The 27247-nt window shown below is 36.2% G+C and overlaps 1 protein-coding gene across 1 annotated transcript in view; it reads left to right on the forward strand.

Annotated features, from left to right (window-relative positions):
* Positions 1 to 226: 226 nt before the first annotated feature.
* Positions 227 to 27247, forward strand: part of SLC9A2 (solute carrier family 9 member A2) — a 40493-nt gene continuing 13472 nt past the window's right edge. The window contains exons 1-6 of the mRNA XM_032226246.1: positions 227 to 338; positions 12035 to 12498; positions 19503 to 19753; positions 23794 to 24011; positions 26059 to 26261; positions 26905 to 26994. Of these exons, the coding sequence (XP_032082137.1) occupies positions 12151 to 12498; positions 19503 to 19753; positions 23794 to 24011; positions 26059 to 26261; positions 26905 to 26994 (1110 nt within the window). The 5' untranslated portion in view covers positions 227 to 338; positions 12035 to 12150. The remainder of the gene's footprint in view (positions 339 to 12034; positions 12499 to 19502; positions 19754 to 23793; positions 24012 to 26058; positions 26262 to 26904; positions 26995 to 27247) is intronic.

Below are 27247 nucleotides of genomic sequence, written 5' to 3' on the forward strand. Positions count from 1 at the left end.
CTTCCCCTTCCAGTTGAACGGAGAGTGCCGGTCACGCAGCCGCTCAATGGGGGCTGCTCGGGACTGCCCGGGGAGTCCTGGGATCGGCCCCTCGCTGCTCCTGATGGCCGCCTTTGTGTCGTCTGTGGTAGCAGCCGCTGCCGCTTCGGAAAAAGAGCTGAGAGACCCGGCTGCCTTGCCAGCCATCCATCCCAGTCCCAGAGCAAGCACCTTACAGGGGCCGGCTGACACCCCTTTCGAGGAGACCAGGCTTCACGTCTTTACCTTGGATTACCCACACGTGCAAATCCCCTTCGAGATCACCCTTTGGATTCTCCTGGCTTCCTTAGCCAAGATCGGTAAGTGAAAGAAAACACAGAGGGTTTATAACGCCCCCCCCTTCGGATCAAGGTCGGCGTCGGCGCGGTGAATGCAGAACAGGTGTTTTTTTTTGGGGGGGGGGGGAGAAGGGGTGCGGTGCAGGCAGTTGATGCCTTTCAGGGATCCCTTCTAGGAATAGGTCGTCCATCATCCTGAGTTTTAAAATCTGTTTCTGAAGCCTAAATGGTAAATTGGCATCCTGTCCTAACAGATTTGGAGAGAGCTTTGAGAGGCCATATATCACTGAAAAAGTAGAAGAGGGCAAATCCAGGTGCTCTTTTTGCATGGCAAACATTTCTCCAGGCAGGTAGTTTTGCATAAGTGATTCTCTTATCTCAGAGAAAGCAACAAAGCAGAATGCTAATGATTAGATAAGGATCCCCTTGGAGGATTCCTTCCTAATTTCTTTGGTGGAAAATCAGCTGGCATTTCCAGAAAGATTTTACCCCACCCTTCATTCTTTGGGGTATTTAGCTTATATCCAGTACTCTAGAAATAAATAGAATAACTATAAAAACTGAGGAAGGAAATTCTTCTTGTCTAAACATGTAAATGCTGTAATGTCTCAAATACTTCGTAGAGTACACAGGTAGTCTTTAACTTATGACCATAACTGAGCCCAACATTTCTGTTGTTAAGTGAGATGCTTGTTAAATGAGTTTTTCCTCATTTTATGACCATTCTTGCCTCAGTTGTTAAGTGAATCACTGCTGTTTGATGAGTTAGTAACCTGGTTGTTAAATGAATCTGGCTTCTCCATTGACGTTGCTTGTCAGAAGGTTGCAAAAGGTTATTACATAACCTTGGGACATAGCAAGAGTCATAAATATGAGTCAGTTGCCAAGCATCTGAATTTTGATCACACGGGATGCTGCAGTGGTCATAAGTGTAAAAAAAAAGTCATAAGTCATAAATATGAACCAGTTGTCAAGGTCTGAATTCTAATCACATGATGATGAGAATACTGCAAAGGTTATAACTGTGAAAAATGGTCATAAGTCATTTTTAAAGTGCTATTGTAACTTTGAACGGTCACTAAATGAACTGTTGTAAGTCAAGGGCTACCTGTGTGCAGTAAAAGCCCTCTAGGTACCCTAGTTCTGTGTCTGTGTGTGTGTGTGGTCCCATTGTTTCATATTTGTCCAAAAATTCTAATGTTGATGCATTAAGACCAACTCCACTTCATATTTGTATAAATGCTGCTTAATCATACTGGGCTCCCTAGAAAATTTCACAACAGATACTATTAATCAGCTAACCTTTGCTTAGGTCAGGAAAGCTCAGCAAGTTAGACTTGTTCAGGACCTAGATAAGAAATGCTGGTGGCTGAAGACTATCTTAAGAAATTGAGAAGACAATGTATCTTGGAAGTATACAATGGCAAACAACTCCAATATTGTTGCCAAGAAAGAGACATAGACTGAATTCACCTCAAGAATGTGTCTATTCCATTATTCCATTGGAATGTCCAGGGCATTCAAACAGGAACATCCAGTTATATCCATTTTAAAATACTCTTGGTTAGCCTAGAATTATGGATTTGGAGATCTTTCATCTTCTGTTTTGGTATATATGTGTGATCCTGTGAGTCCATTCAAGATGCATCTCATCCCACAAGGTGGTTTTAATTTATTCAGATCTGTCTGGGATTCATGTCTTAAGCTCATCAAAGAAGAAGTGACTAGTGATTAAAGCTCATCCATGAAAGCTGCCTTTCATCTCATCCTGCTTATTCTTTAGAATGTCTCACTAATAATCAAGATGTACAAACTTAGTAAGCTGCATGTTAAAAAGTGTTATTTTAAGAGTTCATGATAAAAAGATTCAACTTCTTTGCTCTTGTTCTCTCCTCTCTCCTTTTCTCTCCCTACTTATACAATGTATGTATTATTATATTTTTATATATTTATTTCTATATTCAATTTATTTTAAATTTTGTATTCTGCTGTGAAAATATATGACAGAAAATATTTTAAATAACTAATTAGTATATAATGTCACCTCAGTCTCGGAACTCTTTTTGTAGAGAAAAGCATATATACCACTGTATTTTTCAGAATATAAAAACACACCTTTTTCCCTCAAAAAAGAGATTGAAAATCTGCTTGCATCTTATACATGGAATCTAACATTTCTTGCCTCCCAAAACCCCACCCGCTTCACCAAAATGGCTGTGCATAGCCTTTAGGAGGCTTTCAGAGTGCTCCTGGGAGCTGGGGATGGCAGAAATGAGCAAACAATGGATCATTTTTTTGCTCAATTTTGCCCCCCGCCCCAGCCCGCAGGAGCACTCTAGAAGCCTCAAAGGCTATGCATGCCTCTTTTTTGACAAAAAACAGGCCAGTTTTTCTGAAAAATGGGCTGTTTTTTGCTCATTTTGGGGCCCTATCCCCCAGGAGCACTCTACAATTCTCCTAAAGGCTATTCATGCCCCCGCTTTTTTTGAAAAAAAAAGTGGGCCTGTTTTTGGGAGGTCTGCAGAGTGCAAAAACCTTTTTTTAAAAATTTGCCTCTTCAAAACTTTGGTGCGTCTTATACTCCGGTGCATCTTATACTCCAAAAAATATGGTATATAGGATGTTTTTTTATAAGTTTCGTACCGAAAAAGTACATATTAAAATCTGAAATGAATAAAATTTTAAAAAGTGAAATTCAATTATCTACTTGTAGAGAATTAAAGGTATTGTTATAGGATATTGTTGTAGTATTTGGTTTATCACTTACAGCAAAGTCCATGCATGCATTAAACAAGTGATATGAATTCTCTTCTTTAATGCATATATGGGAATATTGAATTAAAATAAAATTTAGGTTAAAAATCTACTTATTTGAACAATCCTACAATGTAAAGTTTTGTATGTCTGATATCATTAAAGCTCACATTCAGAAAATTGCTTGTATCAGCCATCGCCCACATTTCTCCTCAGTTCATTTGGAACTAATTTAAGAAGCCATAGCACCTAACCAACTTGCCTGGGCCTGGAATTTTAAGCCTGGTTAGTATTTGTAGAATCCAAGATTATAGGCGAGTCTGGAAAGTTTTTTTTAAAACAAAAACTTCTTTATAGTAGTTTTATAATAATTGTTAAAGATATTGATGTAGGAGAAGTACAGGCATTGACAAGGAGCAGAATCAAGAAAGTAATCAGCATAGAGTTTCTTATGGTGTGTGCTCACAAAATGGTCAAACCCCTTTTGAATTCTGTTAACCCTTATTGCCATTTTTAACTAGATTTTTATTAATAGACATGAGCAATAAACCATCTTACTTGTTGTAAGTGTAGTCCTGATTCTTTATGCATAACAGTAATTGGATGTCATAATATCAACAAAATATTATGTACACTTCTAAATATAGTAAGTTTTCAAAGTATTTTATGTAAAACATGCTACCAGATATTCATTATACAAATAAAATAGTTTTTCTTCAAATGAAATCCCAAAATTAGTATGCATTGAGCACAGTGCTTAAAATGCAGTACTGCAGGCTACTTTAGTTGACTGCCGGCTGCCTGCAATTTGGCAAATTGAATCTCATTGTCTCAAGGTTGATTCAGCCTTCCATCCTTCCAAAGTGGGTAAAATGAGGACCCAGATTGTTAGTGGCAATAGGATGACTCTGTAAACCGCTTAGAGAGGGCAGTAAAAGCACTGTGAAGCAGTATATAAGTCTAAATGCTATTGACATTGCTATGTACAAAAATGGTTAAGTATTACTCTTCGTTCATTCACAGCCTGATGAAAGGAAATACTTAACTCTGGTCATTACATTATCTATGCAATTCATTTCTGTATAGTCAACTTTAAAAGCAGATTATGCCAATTCATGGAAAATAAAGCTAACAGTGATTAACAATATTAACAAAAATGTATTATGACTATTGGTCAATCAATCAAAATATGCAAGAATGTTTTTTTAACTCTATGATCAGAGGCAGTGGGTCTTTAAACACCACAAAAAAATTGATTAAAAAACAACAGTGGGAATTTTGACTGACATCTAGTAAGGCATCAATAGGAACAGTACCCTGGATGGGAAAAACTTTTCTCTAATCTTACAGGATCCTTTCTTAAAGAAATATTGTTAAGTATGGTGCTGGCTAATGACTGCAATAAAGTCTTCAAATTTCATAAATCTTGGTGCTTTTAGGTTTGATTTTTTAAAATCTGAATCATCTAACAAGTCTTAAATTCAGAAGCCCTGCAAGGTAGTCCAGGGAAGAAGCACAACTAGGTGTACTAGCTCTATATTTATTGTAAGGTTACTATAACAAAATCACGCAAGACTGAAAGGATATTTCCCCTTCTTTCCTTTTATTTGCTGGAAAGGATCCCTTTTGAAACATTTTCCACACATTCTCTCCTTCTGCAGGCTTGGACCAGAGGTGGTATTCAGCAGATTCTGACCAGTTCTGGAGAACTGGTAACGGAAATTTTGAGCAGTTCAGAGAACTGGTAAATACTACTTCTGGCTGGCCCTGCCCCCATCTATTCCCTGCCTCCTGAGTCCCAGCTGATCAGGAGGAAATGGGGATTTTGCAGTAACCTTTCCCTGGAGTGGGGAGGGAATGGAGAATTTACAGTATCCTTCCCCTGCCACATCCACCAAGCCATGTCACACCCACCAAGCCATGCCCACATAACCGGTAGTTAAAAATTGGAATCCCACCACTTTTACACACTGAGAGCCTGGGACTCCTAGTCCATCACCCAAGGTTGTTCATATATACTGTTACAGGCATTAACCTTCACTTGTTTTAATGTCCTTACCTTTATGACATCATTCACAGGAAGTTCAAGAAAATTCTAAAAGTGACCAGATTATGCACATGTGATGCCTTGTCTCCATTTAATTTTATGCAGAGACTTGTGACTTACAGTACATTCTGATTTCCAAGAATATAAGTCTTTCAGAACTATATTCTAGCTATCCTAATGGCTCAGCTTTATTCTGTTTAAAATAGTTAGGCTCAGATAAGAAGCCATATATCTTTGCCCTAAATGTAGCAAAGTTTTGCTTTATGGTTTGTAAATTATGAAAAGACTTGACAAATTACTTGTGCCCTTCAGCATATATGATGACCCTTGTTACTTTGATTAAAGTAAACTGCAGGTACTTTACTATTTTTCTGTTGCACTACATTTTTACAATGATCTATGAGTGCACTAAAGTTGACATGACGTATCTATAGTTCATCAAAATAAAAATAGATAGATATATAGGTAGGTTTCTAATCTCATCAAAAATACCACTAGAGTGTACCAAAGTTCTGGTTTGAAAAAGTTTGGCAATTTATTATATATATTTTTCTTTTGTTAGTTTTGATTGCTCTTGATTATTCTGACTGTTAATTATTAGGAAGTAAATGCAGTAAACACATTTAAAAAGTTAATTATAGATGTACAAACGATAGCATAAAAATTAGTCTACTTTTACTACAAGCATAATATGATTTCTATTCCTAACACTTAGGAAAGATGTAAAATTTGACATTTTAAATTTTTTTCTCATAAATGAAAAAAAGATGAGTGAATCATTTTAGTATATATTTCAGTAGACTGAAAAGTAGACGGTATGAATTACAACTTAACTGTGAACTATAATAAAGAACTGCAGTTCCTGGTTCTCTCACATTTAATTTCACGTTGTGTAATTAAATGGCTTAAGTGTAGAAAATGGAGTAATGGGAGAAACATGAATGTTCTCTGTGTGAAAGGTGGCAAACTATATCAAAATAGCAAAGTATACAACTCCGCAAATAATAGAAAACAATCAGTCGCAATGGACTTTTAAACATACTGTATTTTTGCACTATAAGACTCACTCCCCCCCTCCCCCCCAAAAAAGTGGTGAAGATGTTTGTGTCTGTGCGAATATTGTGGGGGGAGGGACCACTGCCAGGGAATGCTGGAGTCTTTGCTGCTGAGCAGCTGATTGGCGGTTGGATCGACCTCCTGGAATACCACCAATCAGCTGTTCTAAGTGGCAGGATCGCCACCACCACTGATTGCTGACATTTGCTGCTGCCACCACCAATTGCTACCGAACGCCCCCTATCAGTAAAGGCCATCAGCCGTGGCAATTCCCACTGCCTAGAACAGCTGATTGCCAGTATTCTGGGAGGAATACCTACTTGGTATTCCTGCTGGGCAGCAAAGGTTCCAGACTTCCCTGGTGGTGGCAGCAGTTCAGCTCAGTTGACTGGTGGTGGGTGCAATGGAGGGGAGCCCTGATGAGCCACGTGGTGGGGCTGACCAGACTGTTTGATGTTTGCTGCAAGGTCACCAGCCAGTTGAATACTGGATGGCTGTTGGGAGGCAGAGGCAATTTTTTTTCTTGTTGTCCTTCTCTAAAGTTAATGTGGTTCTTATGGTCTGGTGCATCTTATAGTGTGAAAAATACGGTATTTATTGGGACATAATTCAATTTCCTCTTCCAAATCAGTAGTCTTAGAAATGCAAAATGCATTTTCTACAAATAATATTTTTGTTATAAATGAGTCCCCAAAAATGTTTATCAGAGTTTAAACTTCATTTTTATATCAAAGCTTAGCTCTGAAATGTATGAAAGAAATATTTAGCAGCCTTCTCTAATTTTAATGTCCTCTAAATGTGTTCTTCCCGAATTCTCAGGAAGAGCAATGTTGATTGAGAATTTCACAATCCGGGCATCACCGACATAATGCAAGATTCCAGAGAATTTGCACCTCATACATTTTGTCTTGAGATGTTTCTGAAGAACAGCAACACTTATGTAATTTAAAATTTAATCAAATCTGCTGCAGATTAATTTTCAAATTAATATACATTCAATATTGTAAAATTTAGTACTGTAATCAAACACGTGCTTTATATACATTTTCCAAGCAAGATACAGTTCTTGCAATTCTTAAAGGACTTTTGGTGGTAACTGCTTACCTCCCATATTTTTATAATAGATCTATTTTCATCTTGATTAAAGCTTGGTTAATGGTTATGCCATGTTTTGAGTATCAACTTTTATCATTTTCCTTTATATTGTTTGTTTTGGTTGCGAACAATACTAAAGAACATGGTAATGGTTTACTCATTACTTTGTGATTTCTGAATTGAGATGTGGATTTTAGACTTAATATCTTAGATTGGTTTTGTATGGCCATTTTAACAACATTCATTAAACAACATTCATTATAATTAGGTAATAGTTAACCACAGATGGTCTGAGACAGCTTTAAGAAAAGGACAGCAGTGGCCATCTCTGATATATCCATATCGGGTACCCATAAAGAGATGGTAATAGAAAGCTCTTAGTGAGCACCTTTAATAACATTGGGGGATGGAAATGGGGGGGGGGAGATCAATGGAAGTCTTTATGAGTACATAGGATAAAGACCATACTTCCCATACACCATCAAGAAGCTTCAAGAGTCATTCAGTAATGCATGAATAATTAAATCTTGATCATTAAAAGTCCCACTTTTAATCTTGCCTGCACAGTTATATAGGCAGGGAAGATAGTGAGAACTTGACTTGCTCAGGCAAATATAGGAAACCTTTTCAGGAGTTCTTCTTTCAATAACTTTACACTTTGCATTCTGAATCACATCCAGTTCTTTAGCTGGGGTGAAGCAGCCTCAGATTTGACTAATTGTGAGTTGACCTTGGAGAAGGCAACCAGAAGCTATTAGGATAGCAACAGGTGCTGAACCATGAATAAAGCCCATGGCAACAAGATAGTATTGGAAAAATAACTCAGACTTAGAGCATCCTTTAATGATTTGATCAATAGAGAGACAGGAAGCCATGAGATTTACAAATATAGTCAGTGTACTATGCAGGCATACATAGGTAAAGGTAAAGGATCCCCTTGCACATATGTGCTAATTGTTCCCGACTCTAGGGGATGAAGCTCATCTCCATTTCAAAGCCAAAGAGCCAACACTGTCCAAAGATATTTCCATGGTTATGTGGCCAGCATGACTAAATGTGAAGGCGTATGGAACACTATTACCTTCCCACTGTCTCTATTTTTCTACTTGCATTTTTATGTGCTTTTAAACTACTAGATTGGCAGAAGCTGGGACAAGTAATGGGAGCTCACTCTGTTACATAGCGCTGGGGATTCAAACCACTGAACTGCCGACCTTGCTGATTGACAAGCTGAGCATCTTAGCCACTGAGCCACTGCATCCCTGCAAGCATACATATCAGGTTTTAAATTATTTGCTATGGATGTGGGGTTGAATTATCTGATTGATTAATGTAGAGAAGAATTTGCTGATGAGAGATGAATTAGTGATGAAAGGTGCCTCACTTAATTTGGAAGAGTTAGTACAATATTGCTGGGTAATAGATTTCTGCCTGGAAAAGTTGAGGTGTGGGAAACATGGCATGTGGACTGGATTTTAAGCCTTTTGAAGCTTCCTGAAGGCCTTTCAAAATCCAGCACTGGCAAACCTCTGAAACTGGAGGAGTTAAGAGATTTCTGTCCTCAGAAATCAACAAAGAAGGAGAAATTTGGGGTTATGTTTTACCACAGAGCTCTCAAATAGCTATATCTTACACAGCTAGAATTCATGCTGCTGACTCAGCTACAAAATGCCACATCTGGATCCACATAGCAATCAAATGCCTGAATCATTCCAAGCACATCTCAAGCCTCAGGAAATTTCAGATGCTTCCTTCCCAACTGTAGACAAGTTGTCATTCTTCGTTTAGACTCATCTATAAGATACAATTCTCTGCAACACCTAATTTCATAGATAAGGCTACAATACAATACAATACACCCAGCCTTCCATCCTTCCGAGGTGGGTAAAATGAGGACCCAGATTGTTGGGGGCGATATGCTGACTCTGTAAACCGCTTAGAGAGGGCTGAAAGCCCTATGAAGCGGTATATAAGTCTAACTGCTATTGCTATTGCTAATACAAGAGTTTGATTTTTGATTCAGAAGTTTTAAAAGTAAATATACAGTTGAAATCAGTGTGGGGTACCCCAGGGCTCTGTTTTAGTCCCAGTACTCTTCAACATATTCGTCAATGATTTGGATGACTGGATAGATGGGGAACTCATCAAATTTGCAGACAACACCAAGATAGCAGCAATAGCCAACACTCCAGAAGACAGGCTTAAGATACAGAAGGACCTTGAGAGAGTTGAACATTGGGCATTATCTAACAAAATGAAATTCAATGGTTAAAAAAAGTAAGGTTCTACATTTAGGCAAGAACAACAAAATGCACAGGTACAGTATATATGGAACCCTGCTCAGTAGTGGTGACTGTAAGAGGGATCTTGGAGTCCTAGTGGACAATCACTTAAATATGAGCCAGCAGTGTGCTGCAGCTGCCAAAAAAGCCAACACAGTTCTAGGCTGCATAAACAGAGGGAAAGAATCAAGACCACATGAAGTGTTAATACCATTTTATAATGCCTTGGAAGGCCACACTTGGAATGCTGCATTCAGTTTTGGTCGCCACGATGTAGAAAAGATGTGGAGACTCTAGAAAGAGTGTAGAGAAGAGCAAACAAAGATGTTTAGGGGACTGGAGACTAAAACATATGAAGAACGGTTGCAGGAACTGGGTATATCTAGTTTAATGAAAAGAAGGACTAAGGGTTACATGATAGCAGTGTTCCAATATCTCAGGGGTTGCCACAAAGAAGAGGGAGTCAAGCTATTCTCCAAAGCACCTGAAGGTAGGACAAGAAGCAACGGGTGGAAACCAATCAAGGAGAGAAGCAACTTAGAACTGAGGAGAAATTTCCTGACAGAATAATTAATCAGTGGAACAACTTTCCTCCAGAAGTGGCACATGCTCCAACACTGGAAGTTTTAAAGAAAATGTTGGATAACCATTTGTTGTAGGGTTTCCTGTGTAAGCAGGGGGTTGGACTAGCAGACCTCCAAGGTCTCTTCCAACTCTGTTATTCTATTCTATACTTTCCTTTGTGGTTAATGTACAAACAGATTAAAATATCTTTATTTTTATACATGATAACAGTGACAAGATTGTTATGTATGTACACAAATGTAAAGACTTACAAATACCTACAATGAAAAAATAGATGTGTGAGCTGATAGAATAGGTGGAAATGGTGAAATTGACAGCTTTGACTAAAGTTGAAATTTGACTAATTTATAACTTTACCTGGAGAGCACTTTCGGACTTTTTGTGTGAGAATGTGAAAAAAAAATGAAATTGTGATTTTGGAATATATGGGGTTTTAGAAATAATATGGAATATTGGTAATTTTAGAGTAATAATTTGATGTATTTTTAATCTATATCTGTATCAAAAAAGTGGGAAATTAGTCTTTTTCTATTGTTTTACTTTTTCATTCCTTTATCATTTTTCCTTGACTTTTCCCTATCTTTTAATACTTTTTTTGCTTGTCTATTTTTATACACACACAAAAATTATTCACTCAGACACTAGAAACATAAGTTTTCATAGGGAAGACACTAATTCATTCTTCTGATTTGAATACATTCATAGTCCAAATAGCCCATATTATTTCCAGTAACCTAAAGTGGTGCCTGAAATACCTGTAGATCTTGTTCCATCTACTGATAGGACTGATATCTCGAATTGTGTGAGATGTAGGCTGTGATTTCTCTTTTCCTCCAGATCCCCTTATTCTACATATTTTTCTCAATCTGTCAGAGCAAAAGCAGGGAGTCCCAAAGTCTGTAATGAAAAGTGAGACTCTTGTGTGCAAATGGGCGCATCCAATGAATGAATAGAATGTTACCTAGTTCATACCTGCTTAAGGAAACTGACTCATTCAGAATGTTGCAAATGTGCTTTTGTTTTTTTCTTGAAGACATTTCATTTCTCATTCAAGAAGCTTCTTCAGTTCTGTCAGAACTGTCAGAGAAGTAAAACACCTTCAAGGAAAAACAAAATCCAATTGCCTTTTGAAAAAGCACCTTTGGGACAGCATGACATAGAGTACTAAGAATTTCCATAGATACTCATTCATGGGCCAATCATTGTAAGGGACTCCAAATGAATTCATGGGAATATCCATTAGTTCTTTTGCAATAATATGCACACAAAAATGCCTTTGCCTTTCTCTGGGATGCTTTTTTGAACTTCCCAGGCTCGTCTGCAACCCTAGTATACAGAATTCTCTTTCCAAAGAATGAACCATTCCACTGAACTTTTGATTTAACGTTGACATTTGCAAAATACTATATTTCTTGGCTAAAAATCTTAAAGCACCATCCTTTTAAGGAACCTTTTGCAAAACTACAAGATCAATTAAAATCTGATTTCATCATTTTATCTAAGAAGTTTTAAAGCATTGGTATTGAATCATGGAAAATAAAGTTATCTCACGAGTTCCAAGCTGGTTATTTCTAAAAATAATAATGATAGAGTACAAATAAAATAATAAAATAAGATAAAATTTACCTAACAGGCTAATTCTTTCTTGCAGATTTTGCTCATAGAAAGTTTATAGTTGGATTGGTTTTGTGCCACTTGTAATAAATGAAGAGTATGTGGGTTAGCTGATTTCTTTTTTCTTTTGAGAGTTTAATTGTATGTTTATAAAAATGCAAGAAAGGGAATGGTTTAAATACAAGAATAAACAACCTTAATATGTTAAGTATAATATCATAAGGTGTTTTTTGTCACAATATAATATTTCTTCTCTTTCTCTTTCTTCCTCCATTAATTTGAAGGTTTTCATCTCTACTACAAATTGCCGCAGATAGTTCCAGAAAGTTGTCTCCTTATTGTGATTGGACTGATTTTAGGTGGAATTATATTTGGGGCACAGGAAAAATCTCCACCAGTGATGAAGAACGATGTTTTTTTCTTATATCTTCTTCCTCCAATTGTCCTCGACGCTGGTTATTTTATGCCCACACGCCTCTTCTTTGAGAACTTCGGCACCATTTTTTGGTATGCTGTTGTGGGCACACTCTGGAATTCTCTTGGCATTGGCATTTCCCTCTTTGCCATTTGCCAGATTGAGGCCTTTGGTCTGAGTGACATCACTCTACTGCAGAGCCTACTTTTTGGGAGTTTGATTTCAGCTGTGGATCCTGTGGCTGTGTTGGCTGTCTTTGAAAATATTCATGTCAACGAGCAGCTGTATATCTTAGTTTTTGGGGAATCTCTCTTGAATGATGCTGTAACTGTGGTAAGTGACATAGCTACGAATGCACACAGACAAAACGTTTACACTTCTATATGCAGTAAAATCAGGTAAAACTGGGTACCTTTTGTAAAATTGTGTTCTAGGAGGTTAAGGAACAAAGAGAAGAGAAGGGATTTTAAAGCATAACGTCCAGTAATCTAAATATTCCAAATATGCAGTGTTCTTATTTGTAATAGCAAATGATTACATTCTTTTCAATTACCACAACATGCAAATATTTAATTGTTTTATTTCACACAACTCTCTTGCATAAGCAGACATTTGTGGGGCAAGGTTAAAAAAAACCTCATATTAAACATGGTTGGGTTCTGTTTGAATAGCAATAGCACTTAGACTTCTATACTACTTCACAGTGCTTTACAGTCCTTTCTAAGTGGTTTACAGAATCAGTATGTTGACCCCTACAATTGCCTCATGGCTTTCTTATCTTCCTTTTTTTCTCCCCTTCCCATCATGCATCAGTAAAAGTTCCCGCATTTTCTAATTATCCAGTATTCTTTAACTGATGAGTAACATTAGAATGACAATATATAAAGATTGACTGGGGTCCAAAGAAGTCTAGTTATTCCCCGATTTTAAGAATGGTATTGCACATCCAGCAATACACATAGATTTCAAAATTCATATTATCTGTGTTGGTCATCAGATATATTGATGTGGTAACAAGAAAGAAATGCATTTTAATTTCATACAATATATGGCAGTATTAATCTCACAGGAAGTAAGATAGAAAAATGCAAAAATTGTATTAGTTACTGGATAAAATCTCTGAGGTGCTGAGAATGTGTAAATTGTTTTACAATAAAAGCTATAACCACCTTTGAAATAGTTCCTGGTATACATAGGAATGGTAATTGTATTTTGTAAACAACACTATTATCTTGTAAAGATCTGAACCAATTTGTAGCTCTGAGTTTCACCCTTTTGCTTAAATCTACATGAAAAGACTACAATACCCCATTAATGAGTTCTGCTGATTCTGACCTCTGTTCCTGCATTTGGAATTTGAGTTCTATTTTGGTTAATTATTCTGTCCTTCTGGCAAAATATGTTGATCAGTTATTTGACAGATGAAAGATGTAACACATAACTCATTGAATGAACTGCTATTCATATTTTAAACATTTTGCTAAAATTTTAACTGATATACACATACTTTTTGTCATCATATATTATAATTCATATAATTTGTAATTCTTTATGCTCCTAAATCATAGGAACACATATTTCACTTCACTAATTGTCATATATATATATATATATATATATATATATATATATATATTGCAGCTCATTAAAAGTGGTATTAATCTTTTTTTTTAAAGAAAAAAAAATTCTTAAGTCTAGCAAGTGTTCGTGTTAAAATAGACAAATGATAACTGTACATTTAATACTTAATAAGAATAAACCTATATTCCTATAATGTAGTAAGAAATGTAAACTATATTTTAGCTATAGTGAAATCTTATTTATTTATTTGAATTTGTTAGCTGTCCAATTTCAATGGGCTCTATTCAATTCTAAACTAAAAAGAAAACTTAGAAAACAAACATTCAGAGGAGGAATCATGCTGAATCTAAACTTTCATTCAGAAAGAAGCTTGAATAATTTTATTATGGCTACATCACAAATAATTCTGCTAGAATCACAAGCCTACACAAACTTATTTTCCTATTTTAAGCTCATCATAGAAGCACTTCTATTAGTAATCAGATGGAGTATTGGTAATTTTTTCCATAGGAACGTTGTATCTAAAATTCAGAAATAGAAACAGTATATAGCTATGTGTTTGGCAACTACTAGGCAATTATTTGAATTAAGTTTTGAATTTTCTATTGTACTTTGAAAAAAAAGAAAAAAGAAAATATCAATACAGGAGTGGCTAAAAGTTAATGACCATTCATATGACAATGAATGACCTCTATGAAAATAGTCATTTGTTGGCAACAGCCCGGTTCATCACAGGCTTTTGCCAGGACATCATCAGTTAGTTTTCAAGGTGCCATGGGATTCCTGTCTTGCTAATGACACCATCAGACAATTTTTTTCTTAAATTATGTATCCATATACTTAAATTCCTATCAATTTTTAAAATCTCCAACAACCTCCAACATGCATCTCACATTCAGCAAGGTGAAGAAATAAAAATTTTGGGGGCTGAACCACTTTAGGAAACTGGCAGATTTTTATGAAATTCTGTCTCACTTTACAAAAATAAAGAATTTTATTCACGTAGAGTTCTTCTAACAAAGTAGGTTTGTATTTGCCTTTCCCCTCTATTTGCATTTTAATGGAGCATGCAATGTGCAATTGCCATGCGAAATGGCACCGTCCAGGAAAAGCATTGCAGTTTCATTCAGCAGAGTATAAACCAAGTTAATGTCTATATTTGATGGCTGATATTCGATAGGCACCAGGAATGCCTGGGGAGTAGAACAAGGAAGTGAGCAGGCTGTTTCAAATTGAGAGCACACTGCTCAGATTTCCATTTCTGTCTCTGAATTAGAGAAGTAAAATGCATTGGCACCTCCTTTCACTATTTCCAGCTTTTTTGTGTGGTCCAATTCCTTGTTGCTTATAATATGGTTACTGCTTTCTCACAGGATAATGAAATACGATTTCACCAAGCAGGGCTAATAGGATTTGCATACAGTGCCTCTTGCCAATAGATCCAGCTTACAGCAAGTAAGCAAACATGTTTTGCTTCTATTTTCTGCAAACCACACATAACTCAGGACAAGATATGGTTAGTTTGATAGTCCACAAGTTGTTGTTCAACTACATGTTGTTTGATTAATAATAGAAAACACTGTCTGAAGTTCTAAAAATTATAAGTAGGAATGAAGGTCCTTTTGCAGAGCACTAAATCATGAAAAATAACTTCATTTGTGATTCCTGGCATATTAACTCTGAAATTGCAAATAAGGAGAATATGCTTATAATAAAGTAAGGTAACTGTGAATAGAGCAGTAATGCATTGTGGGACATGAAAGGGAATGTCTAGAAGTTGAGTCACTTGGCAACTGGACCTCATTGTTTGTTTTGTTTGTTGGAAATAGTTTGTTTTGAAGCAGTTTCTTCAGTCTGAGAAAGTTGGTAAGGGGGACCCAGGGGTGGGTTCCTGCCAGTTCTAACCTCTTCTATAGAAGAAGTTCCACAAATCTACAGTGCCATTTAGAACCAGTTCCAACTCCCTCCCCCCACCTGTCTGCACATTATCAAGATGAAGAGTGAGAGGAGGAATTCTGAGAGTTGGAGTCCACAAGTCTTAAAGCTGTCAAGTTTGTGTTGAGGACTCGGAAAGTCCTCGATATACGACCAGGCATAGCTGCCTGGTCGTATGTCAAGGACTTTCCGAGTCCTCAACAGTTTGAACACCCCTGATTTTTTAAAAAGGGTTAGGGGTGCAAGGGTCTTGTAACTTGATAGCTTTAAGACTTGCATATTTCAAATGCAGAGTTTCTGAGCCAACATTTTGGTTGCTAAGCAAGAGCGTTGTTAAGTGAGTTTCACCATGCCCAACCAGTCACATGGCTGTCAAGCCACCCCCACACGGTCACATGGCTGGCAAGCCACTCCCACCTGGTCACATGGCCAGCAAGCCACACCTTCAGAAGACGTTCTAAAAAATTTTGAAACCCACCACTGGGGGACCCCATATATGTCCTCCAGGATGGCTTCATTTCAAGGGTGTGTTCTGGCAGGCACTACTGCTGGTTCATTTGTGTGTGTGCTTTCTATGTGTGTGCTTGATGCATGCTGCATGCGCATGCACAATGCAATTAAAATTGTTCTGCGCATGTGCAGAACTGAAAAACAAGATGGTGGCACCACTGGCGCTGCCCAGGAAACCGGTTTGGGGGCGTGGCAGGCTTGGGTCACTGCCGATTCCAGCTACCCTGGCCACCAAACCACTACCGGTTCGGCAGAACCAGTCTGAACAGATAGGAACCCACCATTGCTTCATTTCACCTAATCTGAATAGGTTCCTTAATTGAGTACACAGAGTCCTTAAGGGTCATTTTCCTAAATTCTTAGATGGGACATTAAATTTGATATCCCTGATGAACCTGTGGTCTTGATCTTCCTGGGGACTGATGCAAGAGCAGCATAAAAACTGGAGAACTGGTTGTGTCTGAGATTTCCACCTCTATTGAGGGAGGCTTTTCCATTTTGGTATAAATAGATTCCTTCACGCCTTTCTCAAATTTCTCTTTCAGAGGAGTGAAGAAATCCATGCTAAATCCAAACTCCTCTTTGAGACAATAGCATGTCTGGTTCTCTTTGAGCTTAGTTATTTTCTTGTAGATGTTTCATTACCCAAACTGGGTAACATCACCTAGGAGAAGGTTTGCTCTCAATTGATATTCCAGTGATTTACCCTGTCAGTATTGGTGGGAGTAGTATTGGAGACCTCCAGACATAAATTTAGAGGAACCTCACTCTTTAGTACCACTGAAGTTATCTAGTTTGGATAATGAAGCTAGAAATCAATAATCTGCTAGATAATGCACTAGATAATGTACTAGATAACCTACTAGATAATCTACAAGAAATCAAAGAGCAGCAAGAACTCCTCATTTCAATCCTGATCTATAAATATTCTCCTTTATCATTACAACCTGTTCTGCATTTTTTAATGCTGCTTTTGTATCAGTCTCCAGAAGATGAAGACCACTTCACAGATTCACCAGGAAGATCACACTTAATGACCTATATACGAGAATGATTTAGGAGCAATGACCCATAATGATTCTCTTCTTATGCACCCAATGAGGCTATTCAAATTCGTACATTGCCAATTTAGATTGGATAGAAGTTGCTGTTAAAAGCTTTGATGGACTAGATGGGTCAAAATAAACACAGTTTCAATAGTTAGAAGATACTATATGCTAAAGATGGATGACATTTGTGGGCCTTTGGTGGCGCGGTGGTTAGTGCAGTACTGCAGTACTGCAGGATAATTCTTCCTACAGTCAGGAGTTCAATCCTGACTAGCTCTAGGTTGATTCAGCCTTCTATATCTGAGGTCAGTAAAATGAGGATCCAGATTGTTGGGGCAATATGTTGACGTTGTAAACTGCTTAGAGATTGCTGTAAAGCACTATGGAGCAGTATATAAATCTGCTGTTGCTATTTTGGATTATGAGATCCACACACTCAGTAATTCTCATGCTCATTGTGTGGATAAATTGCCCAATGCTCTTTGTTTTGCTGTAGTCTTATAAACTGTCATGCATTATATAGTTTTAGAAAATTAATAACAGTTGATCTAGTTCTGAAAGCTGATGAATTTAACTAGTGTTGTGAAAGCATTTTGTTGTCACTTTGACAAGCTATTCTTTCAAAGTCGTTGTTAACCTTGGAAATGGAGAAATGACCCCTAGTAAATCACTAGGACTGTTCCTCTATAGTGGGGGTGTCACATTGGGATCATCACGGCATCATCACATGACTTTTTTCCCCTTTGCATGGGAAAAAACTGGGCATGGATGTGACCAGCGTGTGAGGCATACGGCCTGCGAGCCATGAGTTTGACAGCCCTACTCTACAGTGTAGAAAGGGGTGTAGAAAGGGGTGCTTGCTTGACTAAAGGAGCAATGAGAAAATGAAATAAGACAAATGAAGCAATTTTGGTAGAAGAACCTGAATGGATTTGATCAGATATGAACTAGATAGAACATGCTTTAAAGCCTACTACACGGGAGAAATGGCAGCAAACACTTAATTTTTACCACGAAGGTGACCAACCTTTTTAAGAACTGTTGGATTCTGGTCCACGAGAAGATAAAGGGTTTTTTTTTGCTAGTCCAGTATGATTACCTAACATATTGCAAATAAAAGCAGTCATATCCCTGTCATCTGGCGGCTATGAATGTAACTTTTGCTCCTGTTTGAATAGTTTTAATGAATGTATTCAATCTATAGATATAGACAGATGTTTGTCTTTGCTCTTTGTGCATTATGAATACTAAACTATGTAGAGCTTCGGGTTTTGTTAAAAAAAGTTTTGGACCATATGGAGGCATCAGTGTTACACTTCTGCTAATACAGCTGAATCTTTTTCCCCGGATTATGTGGCAGATGCTGAATCACCTTTTGGGTACTGATCCAAAGTACTTCAGTCTTATAAATACCCTAAAGGATGAAATCACCTGCTGTCTTTATTTCTGACACATCATTTCCCCCCTGACATACTTTTTTCTTTTTCTTATCTCTTCCCCATCCCATCCCCCAATATTCACATGCAAGGCTGCCAGGTATGAGACTGCTATTTTTTCTTCAGAGGATTGACTAGATTATAATGTGTCAGGGTTCCTACGGATGCCCTAATTAAATCATGAGCCTCAACGCAAGCTTCAAATGAAATCCAGTTATTTATTAGGAGCAACATGTGGGCACTTACCAAAGTGAAGGCAACTCTGACCCCATGTAATTTAAGGTCCAATTATGACCCTATTTCTCCCAGGGTATGTCATAAATCACTTTCACCAATGGAGCATTTTCACAGACTTTAGAGATCACTCCCTTCCGGCTGCTGTGGGTAACCTGGGAGACAGCCTTAAGAAAGATATCCCTGGACTGTGCTTCTGTTTGTAGCTGCCATGTTGTTTTGTCAGTTTCCCATCTCTCTTGTCTATGGCAACTCAACAGCAGGCCAGGAATGCTTTGCGAGTTGACATAAAGATTTTTTGAAATTCACTGTACAACATTAGATTAGGGGCTGAGGCTCCCCACTGTTACATACAGGATTGAATAACTGAACATTTTTCCCTAAGAGGAAATTTAAAAAAAAAGAATGCTTTAAAAAAATGCAGCACAGTTGAAAGGTAATAAATATTGACTCTTTCATCATGTATTCCTATTTTTTTTCATTTGTTCTACTTTCTGAGATTATTGAGTGGCAATAGAATGTAATTTCCAGTTAAAATAACTGTAACCTTATTTAGAAAGGAATCTAAAAAGCTAAACTTTTCCCTTCATAGGTGCTGTACAACTTGTTCAAATCTTTCTGCCAGATGCGTACAATTGAGGTCGTTGACATATTTGCTGGAATTGCTAATTTTTTTGTAGTTGGCATTGGAGGAGTTTTGATTGGAATCATTCTTGGATTTGTAGCAGCTTTTACTACTCGTTTCACCCATAAAATTCGAGTGATTGAGCCACTGTTTGTCTTCTTATACAGTTACCTATCATACATAACAGCTGAAATGTTTCACCTTTCAGGGATTATGGCGTAAGTATAAAAAAACCCAAGCAAACAAGAATCCTTGACTAAGAATATATTGCATGCATTATTAATAGTTACTTATGTTCTTCCTTTTTTAAACAACAACAGCAATAACCAGGATTTAGTTTCCAAATTCAGAAGTAATAACATTTAACAAGTCCAGTGTCCATTATATTAAAAATCCAAATGTTTAGTGCTCAATTATCTTCACATTAGTTATGATTTCTTGGGTGATAAGATGTTGTTTTAACTAGCAGTCTAAGTTAATATACTCACTCAGCCAGTTTAGGTTCTGAAATTATATTACTGTAATTGTTTTCCTGAGGCCACTGGTTCTGATTATTAAATTTTATTAGTGCAATCTTGGAATCTTTTCATATCCCTTTCAATCTTCCACACATGAAAACATGTGGTGTCAGCATCGATATGTTTATTTTTCTCCCTCAATTTTTGAGGATATAGGACAGGATCTCCTATGTTGATAAACAACAATGTGGCAGAGGATATTAAGTAAACGGAGCATGTTTTTCAAGATATAGGGTTGTTAAAAGTAAATAATATCTCTGCTTTTTACCTTTGAGAATTTGCAGTCTAATTTTAGAAGAGTAAATGATTTAATAAAATGTTTCAATTCCATCATTATAATTAGAGTTATCTACAGTACATTCGGGAACAATGCTATAAATAGTTATGATAGCTGGTATGAGAAAATGGGTAAAAGTTTAAGATATGCAAAAGTGATTTCTATTTTAAAGCGTGTTTCTACTGCACACTTTATAAGATAACCTTAGTCAAATTAGTAAGCTTCAGCCTTCAATTCCTTTCTCATCTTTAAATTATTTTAAAATATTTGTTGAAAATTTATATATCTCAAACATTATAAAGTATTGAATAAATAACAGATAAAAACAACACATTATGATTATTTTATTTCATCAAAGGGATTGATATATTCATACATTTGGCAAAATGAATGTTTTCCTCTCATATAATGTGAAATATCTTATATTTCTTGCCTTTAAGTGCCATGTTTCAATTTTTAAAAATCTATTTTAATATAGGTAGTCTTCAACTTACAACAGTTCACTTAATGACCCTTCAAAGTTACAATGGCACTGAAAAATTGAATTATGAACATTTTTCACACTTATGACCACTGCAGTAACTCCAAGGCCATGTGATTTACTTTTGGATACTTGACAATTGACTCACATTTATGACGGTTGCAGTGTCTGGGATGATGTGATCATCGTTTGCAAACGTCTCCCAGGCAAAGTCAATGGGGAAGCCAGATTCGCTTAACAGCCCTGTTATCAATTTAACAATTGCATTGATTCCCTTAAGAAATGTGACAAGAAAAGATGTAAAATGGAGAAAAAAATCACTTCAAAAATGTCTCACTTGGCAACATTAATTTTGGACTCAATTGTGGTTGTAAGCTGAGGACTATGCATTACTAAATACAGTGTTCTCACGTAGCTAATTAATTATTTCAAATATTTTAATGTGGAAAATGTGATTGAACTAATAAGGCTTACATTTGAAAAATAGATTTCATTGCTTAAACTGTAAAAGTGGAAATTTATTTCATTGAGCATTTTGTTAATTATAAAATACTATATTAATTTACCTGACTCTTAGAATCCCACCTATACTTCATTACCATTAATAACATTTGTGTGGTTTTCAATTTCCTTCTAATTCTGGTATTAATGTCAGCATTCATAAATAGGATTCATCAACTAATCTTTAAAATGCTTCAAATTTATCTACTGTGTTGTAAAGACTATCATAGGTACTATTATGGAACATTCATATATGTGCAATGTGAATGCCTCTTATAAAAAGCCTATTGCTTTTTCAGTGCTCTTTTTGCTGAGGATAGTATGTCTTTTAATATAATATGTAGAAAATAGGTATCCACCAATTGTTGTCAAATCAGATTATTTTAACTATGATTTCTAAAATATACTGCAATGGTTCATTCATGCATAATGCTAAGCTACTATAGCTGGGTTTCCATTTCTAGCTAAGCCAGAATCAATTTACATTATGGCTACGCATTTAATGGATTGAGCTACTAAATTGTTTTCTAGTCCAGTATTTAATAACATTTATATATACTGTATATACATTCGTACTAAAAAGGAATGTAATAGAATATTAGATGTTAAGTTTCTTTTGTCATAAATGGAGTGATTTTGACCAAGTTACAATAAAGTATTTTCCATAGATTTGTATAACTTCTATATATCACTCTAATATAGAAGGGGAGCCAGGAAACTTAACAATGTGAAAAAGCTAAAATATACCGTAATATCTTATGAACTAGATTTTTCCACTAGTCAGAAACTGCCATGCTTGTACAGGTTGATTTGCATTACTGATAGATCTGCCTAGTCTAGTTTAAATGGCTTTAGATTAATGGAAGTGATTACCTGGGAATATTTAAATAAACTGAAATAATATACTGAAGGATTTCCGCATCAGTCTTTCTCTGACAAGACATAAAAACAAAATACAAATCAAACCACTAGTAATTTCTTGGATATATTTTCCAGCCTGTACCTATGTATGTGAGAATAGTTATCATTCAGATCATCAGGACTTAAATTTATACGTACTTTCAAAATAACTACAGTCATTAAAAAGAGAACAATTTATACCTTATCCCTGCTTTTATAGATGAAATCCACATTTCTGCTGTTATTACTAGCCAAAACTCAGACAATCCCAGTCATAAAAATATCTATATAATCTTACAACTGAAGTAAAAGAAACACTATAACAGACTTTTAGTATACTATTAAGAGTTTTGAAATTGGATGAAAGTTCCTAGAATTGTCTAGTGTGGGTCTTCACATTTTTTGGTGATACACTCATTATGTGAGGAGCTGATAAATGGCCACTTTGCAGAGATGAAGTGGGAAGTATAAAATGAAGCCTGGAATTACAGCCTCACAGCACAGGAGAACTTTCATACTTCCTCTTTTGTGTCACAACATGTTCTGGCTATCAAAAACCACAGAATGGCATGGGAACTATTGTAGAAAACTTCCTGTGGCCTTTCTACTTGGTCAGATATGCCCTGTATCATCCTGGGGATTTAGTAAAGATTCCTATCTAAAATGCTTTAAATAAGTACCTAAAAGTGAAACTCATTTTTGCATCTAAGAATAATAGAATACTTCTATAGCATTCACTATCAGTAGATGGCAAGGTGACTTCAGCTTAGTTCAGCCTACTTTACCTTATATAAAAATATAACACATACTTTGACCAAAATATATAATAATAATTAAATTGGGAAGAAGTAGCAAATCCAGTTTGTATAATCATCTGTTCCAGGAAGATATTTGATAGGAACAACATCATGGAACACATCTTAAAGTTCAAAATTAAAACAGGAAGCACTGCAATACCACCCACGCATGATATCTATTTGCAGTCTTTCTGACATCATGAAATGGTATCTTTATAAAGTGAAATCATAACCACATTGAATATCACAATGCTGAATAACCAAAGGGAGGACAAATAATTATAGTAGCCACCTGGCCTATATGGCTAAGACAGCATCGTATGTCCCTTCAAAGCGACAAAAAGTTTCCAAGTTTAATAAAATTTGTATGCCGCCCACTCCCATTGGGACTCTGGGCGCCTAAAAACCAAAGAGAACAACAACTTTCCATTTTCTACAAGCAAGTAACAATTAAGTTTTTGTTAGAAGAGTTGACTGCAAAGGGATCCACACAATGCATTATGTTGATTGCATAAAAGTCTGTAAGTGTTCCCAAAGACCTTACTCTAGGGTATCAAGAAATGGGTTCAGCAATGTTAAAAGGAAGAAACTTAATTTTACTGAACTCAGTGACATTAACTTCTATAACAATTCTGAGTGATATTTGTTTATTGGATTTCTTGCTGCCTATCTCATTAACTTGGTGTTTCTGGGCATTTTATCAGAATAACATCAAATGATTGCAGTAAAAATACAGTATTTATAATAAAAATACAGAGAAACTGAACTAGTTTTTTTCTTGCAGGATTACAGCATGTGCTATGACCATGAATAAATATGTAGAGGAGAATGTTTCTCAGAAGTCCTATACTACTATAAAATATTTCATGAAAATGCTGAGCAGTGTCAGTGAAACTCTTATCTTTATTTTTATGGGAGTATCTACAGTAGGAAAAAACCATGAATGGAACTGGGCCTTTGTTTGCTTTACACTGCTATTTTGTTTGATTTGGCGTTCATTAGGTAAGAATCACTTAAAACTTTCTAGATTGCACTTCACCTTACTTTAGTCCTGAAATATGATTATCTTTTAGATAATGGAACTGCAGCTTTGACAAAGAAATGTCCTTATTTTTAAGATGAAAGTCTTTCATCTTGTTTTTTACAGTGATAAGAGGAAAATCTTTACAAATTACTCTGAGTAAACCAATTTTTGGCCAGTGAACCCAATGATTATATAAGGAAGGAAGAAGATCCATACATCCTATACAGTGTGAAAACACTTAACAGTACATCTCAGATTTTCAACTTCCAGCTAATAGGGAGTCTCTTCTTTTATAGAAATTCCTGAGGAATTATAGGCTTGGCTACCTTAAAACTGCAAAGGGTAGGGGATGCATTTAATTTGCATCCTTATTTTAAGTTAGAGTAAATATGGTACTTTCATTACAAAAACATTTACAATTATAGTAAAAAAAGTTTTCAGCCATGATGTATGTATGTATGTATCTTCTATAACACCAACAAACGATTTTGACTTGATTTTGAAGAATTCTGTTACCTTAAATGTACTGAAAATATTGAAGAACATTTATTTATTTATTTTGATTTATGAGTTTTATAAGGCTGCCCAATTGCAAGAGCAACTGTAGGACATTCACAATTTGAAGACACATGAAAATGAAGAAAAAAAGTATTGTATCTTTGGAATATTAAAAAGCCAATAGAGTAATGGGTCAAGAGAAGTAACTGGGACTAATCAATACATATTATATATGTCATTTAATGATCTTATATATATGCCCATCCTACAATCTGCCTGAATGCTTGGCATAAAGCCAGGTCATTGCAGGATGTCCAAACCTCAGATGAATGATGTTAGGCAAGCACTACAACAGAAAAACCATGCCTGAACAATTTCATTAGTTGACTTTGTTATGGGGAAAGAATCTCTAATGTGCCTTCTCTGCTAATTGTCATGGGACAAATAGAGACAATTAGGGGCAGATAGTTCTACAGGTAACCTGGATCTCTGCCATGAAGGATTTTATAGGAGATAATCAGAAAGTTTATATGGAGCCAGTTCAGTTTGTGAAGCAGTGTGCTACCTGGGCACAACGAAGTGCATTTGTAAATGTTCACACCACTGTATTCTGAGTTGTTATCAAAGGCAACTCTATAATGGAACATATTGTAGCAATCTAGACAGCATATGACTAGGGCATGAGTGGCTGTGAGTCACACCCAGGAATGGGTGTAGTTGCATCAGCCTGGATACAGTTATAATAATAAAATCTTGACAGAATGTGCTGTTCTTTTCCTCTTTCTTACATCTTAGTGAATTAGGGAAATGTCTGTCTGACCCACATAGGAACACTATCTGTATTGTTCACTTAAGATAAGCTTTTCTCCTTGTTGCTTTGGTAATGGACCTGCATAACTCTATCAAAGTCACCTTCCTTATTGAGCAAACTGACATACAAGATGGGTTTGTGCAAAGTTTTTGCTGCTTGTCCTTACTAAGGAAAACATTAATCAACCGCTATTTTTCAAATCTTATCCTCATAACTTGAATACAGATAGAGGTCTAGTGAAAGCAAAATCCAAGAGGACCCCAATATTGCATTCTAGTTCTGGTTGGCAGAGTTATTCCTCACGAAAGTGATCTCCAAAATGTGGAACTATTCAGTTTTCCTAGTGTTAAGATACACTCTGTATTTCCCCATCCAGGGTACACAATGTTCAGGCAACCTTCGTCAACCTAAGATGGAGATGTATATTATAATCAGCATATTGATAATATCTTATATCATTCTGATGTAACACAATTCTGATGTAAAACCCTACACCTTACTCAACAGTTTCATGTACTCTAGATGTTAAGTACAGAGAGAGGGTAGATCCTGCGGAGTTTGTAATTGAATTAAATCTATTTCCCCTACCAATACCAATTGAAAACAGCCATGGAAATAGGAAGACAACTGATATAACGCTGTAACTTTTGTTCCTAAATTTGGAAGCTGATTAGGATACCATGATCAATTTTTGTATGTGTTTGGCTTTTTTTTAGGAGTTTTTGCATTGACTCAAGTAATAAATGTATTTCGGACAATTCCTATAACATTTAAAGACCAGTTCATTATTGCCTATGGAGGCCTCCGAGGAGCTATATGTTTTTCTCTAGTCTTCCTGCTCCCTTCTACTGTTTTTCCTAGAAAGAAGCTTTTCATTACCGCTGCTATCGTAGTGATCTTCTTTACCGTGTTCATTCAGGTAAGAATATTCCCAATAGTTACATATACAATATGTCCAGTAATTCTTTTCATGGAAAATCTGCAATTTGTCCAATTCACAATACTAAAAGTGTCACACAAAAAAGAAAATAACAGATTATTTTGTCAGAAATTACAAATGTCCATGGCTGAACATCTCAGATTTGTGCCTTCTTCGAAATCTCATCATGCTGATGGACAATAACCTCATCTATCCTATGAACTAGCCCTACATCTTCAGCTTTATTTCTGATGCCTGCCTTGCTTATCATTCTTCATTTAGTATCTTCTCGTACTGATTTGTTCAACATTACAAAATTCTATCCCTCTTGAATGTTAGATAATTTTTCTAATTTGTGAAGTAATCAGCTTCTGTCTTTGCATATTGAAATATTTTCTGGTATCTTTCCTTACACTTAAGTGTTCAACAAAAATAATCAATCAGTACAATGTGAAATCTTTCCTCAAACTGCATCTCCTTTCACAACACAAATGTATTTTCCCTTCATATATTTGTAGTATAATGCTATACACTGACCTCTCATGTATTAAAATGCACATTGAACAGAATATGAAAATGACATAATGGCAAATCATGCTGAGCTGAAGTGACTGTCATGCATTTTTTCTGCTGTTCTATACAGGGAATGACAATTCGCCCACTAGTGGACTTTCTTGATGTCAAAAGATCAAATAAGAAGCAACCAGCAGTCAGTGAGGAAATCTACTGCCGGGTATGTTTGCAATTTGAGGTGAATTACATGCCATTTGGGAAATGCACAGAACCATGATTGTCAAAATGTGCATGTTGTGATATTTTATGTTTTTAAATTTGGACAACTATTTAATAAATGGAACTTCTGTTACTTATTTTGGCCTAGAGGCTCTGTGAAAAACTCAGACATGAAGGGTGCCATGCACTGAGAAAAAGTTGTACATCTAGATAACAAGCATCATGTTCAATTGGAGGAACTTTCCTTTTGAAGT

The sequence above is a fragment of the Thamnophis elegans genome, chromosome 11 (genome assembly GCF_009769535.1).
Source record: "Thamnophis elegans isolate rThaEle1 chromosome 11, rThaEle1.pri, whole genome shotgun sequence".
Taxonomy (NCBI): domain Eukaryota; kingdom Metazoa; phylum Chordata; class Lepidosauria; order Squamata; family Colubridae; genus Thamnophis; species Thamnophis elegans.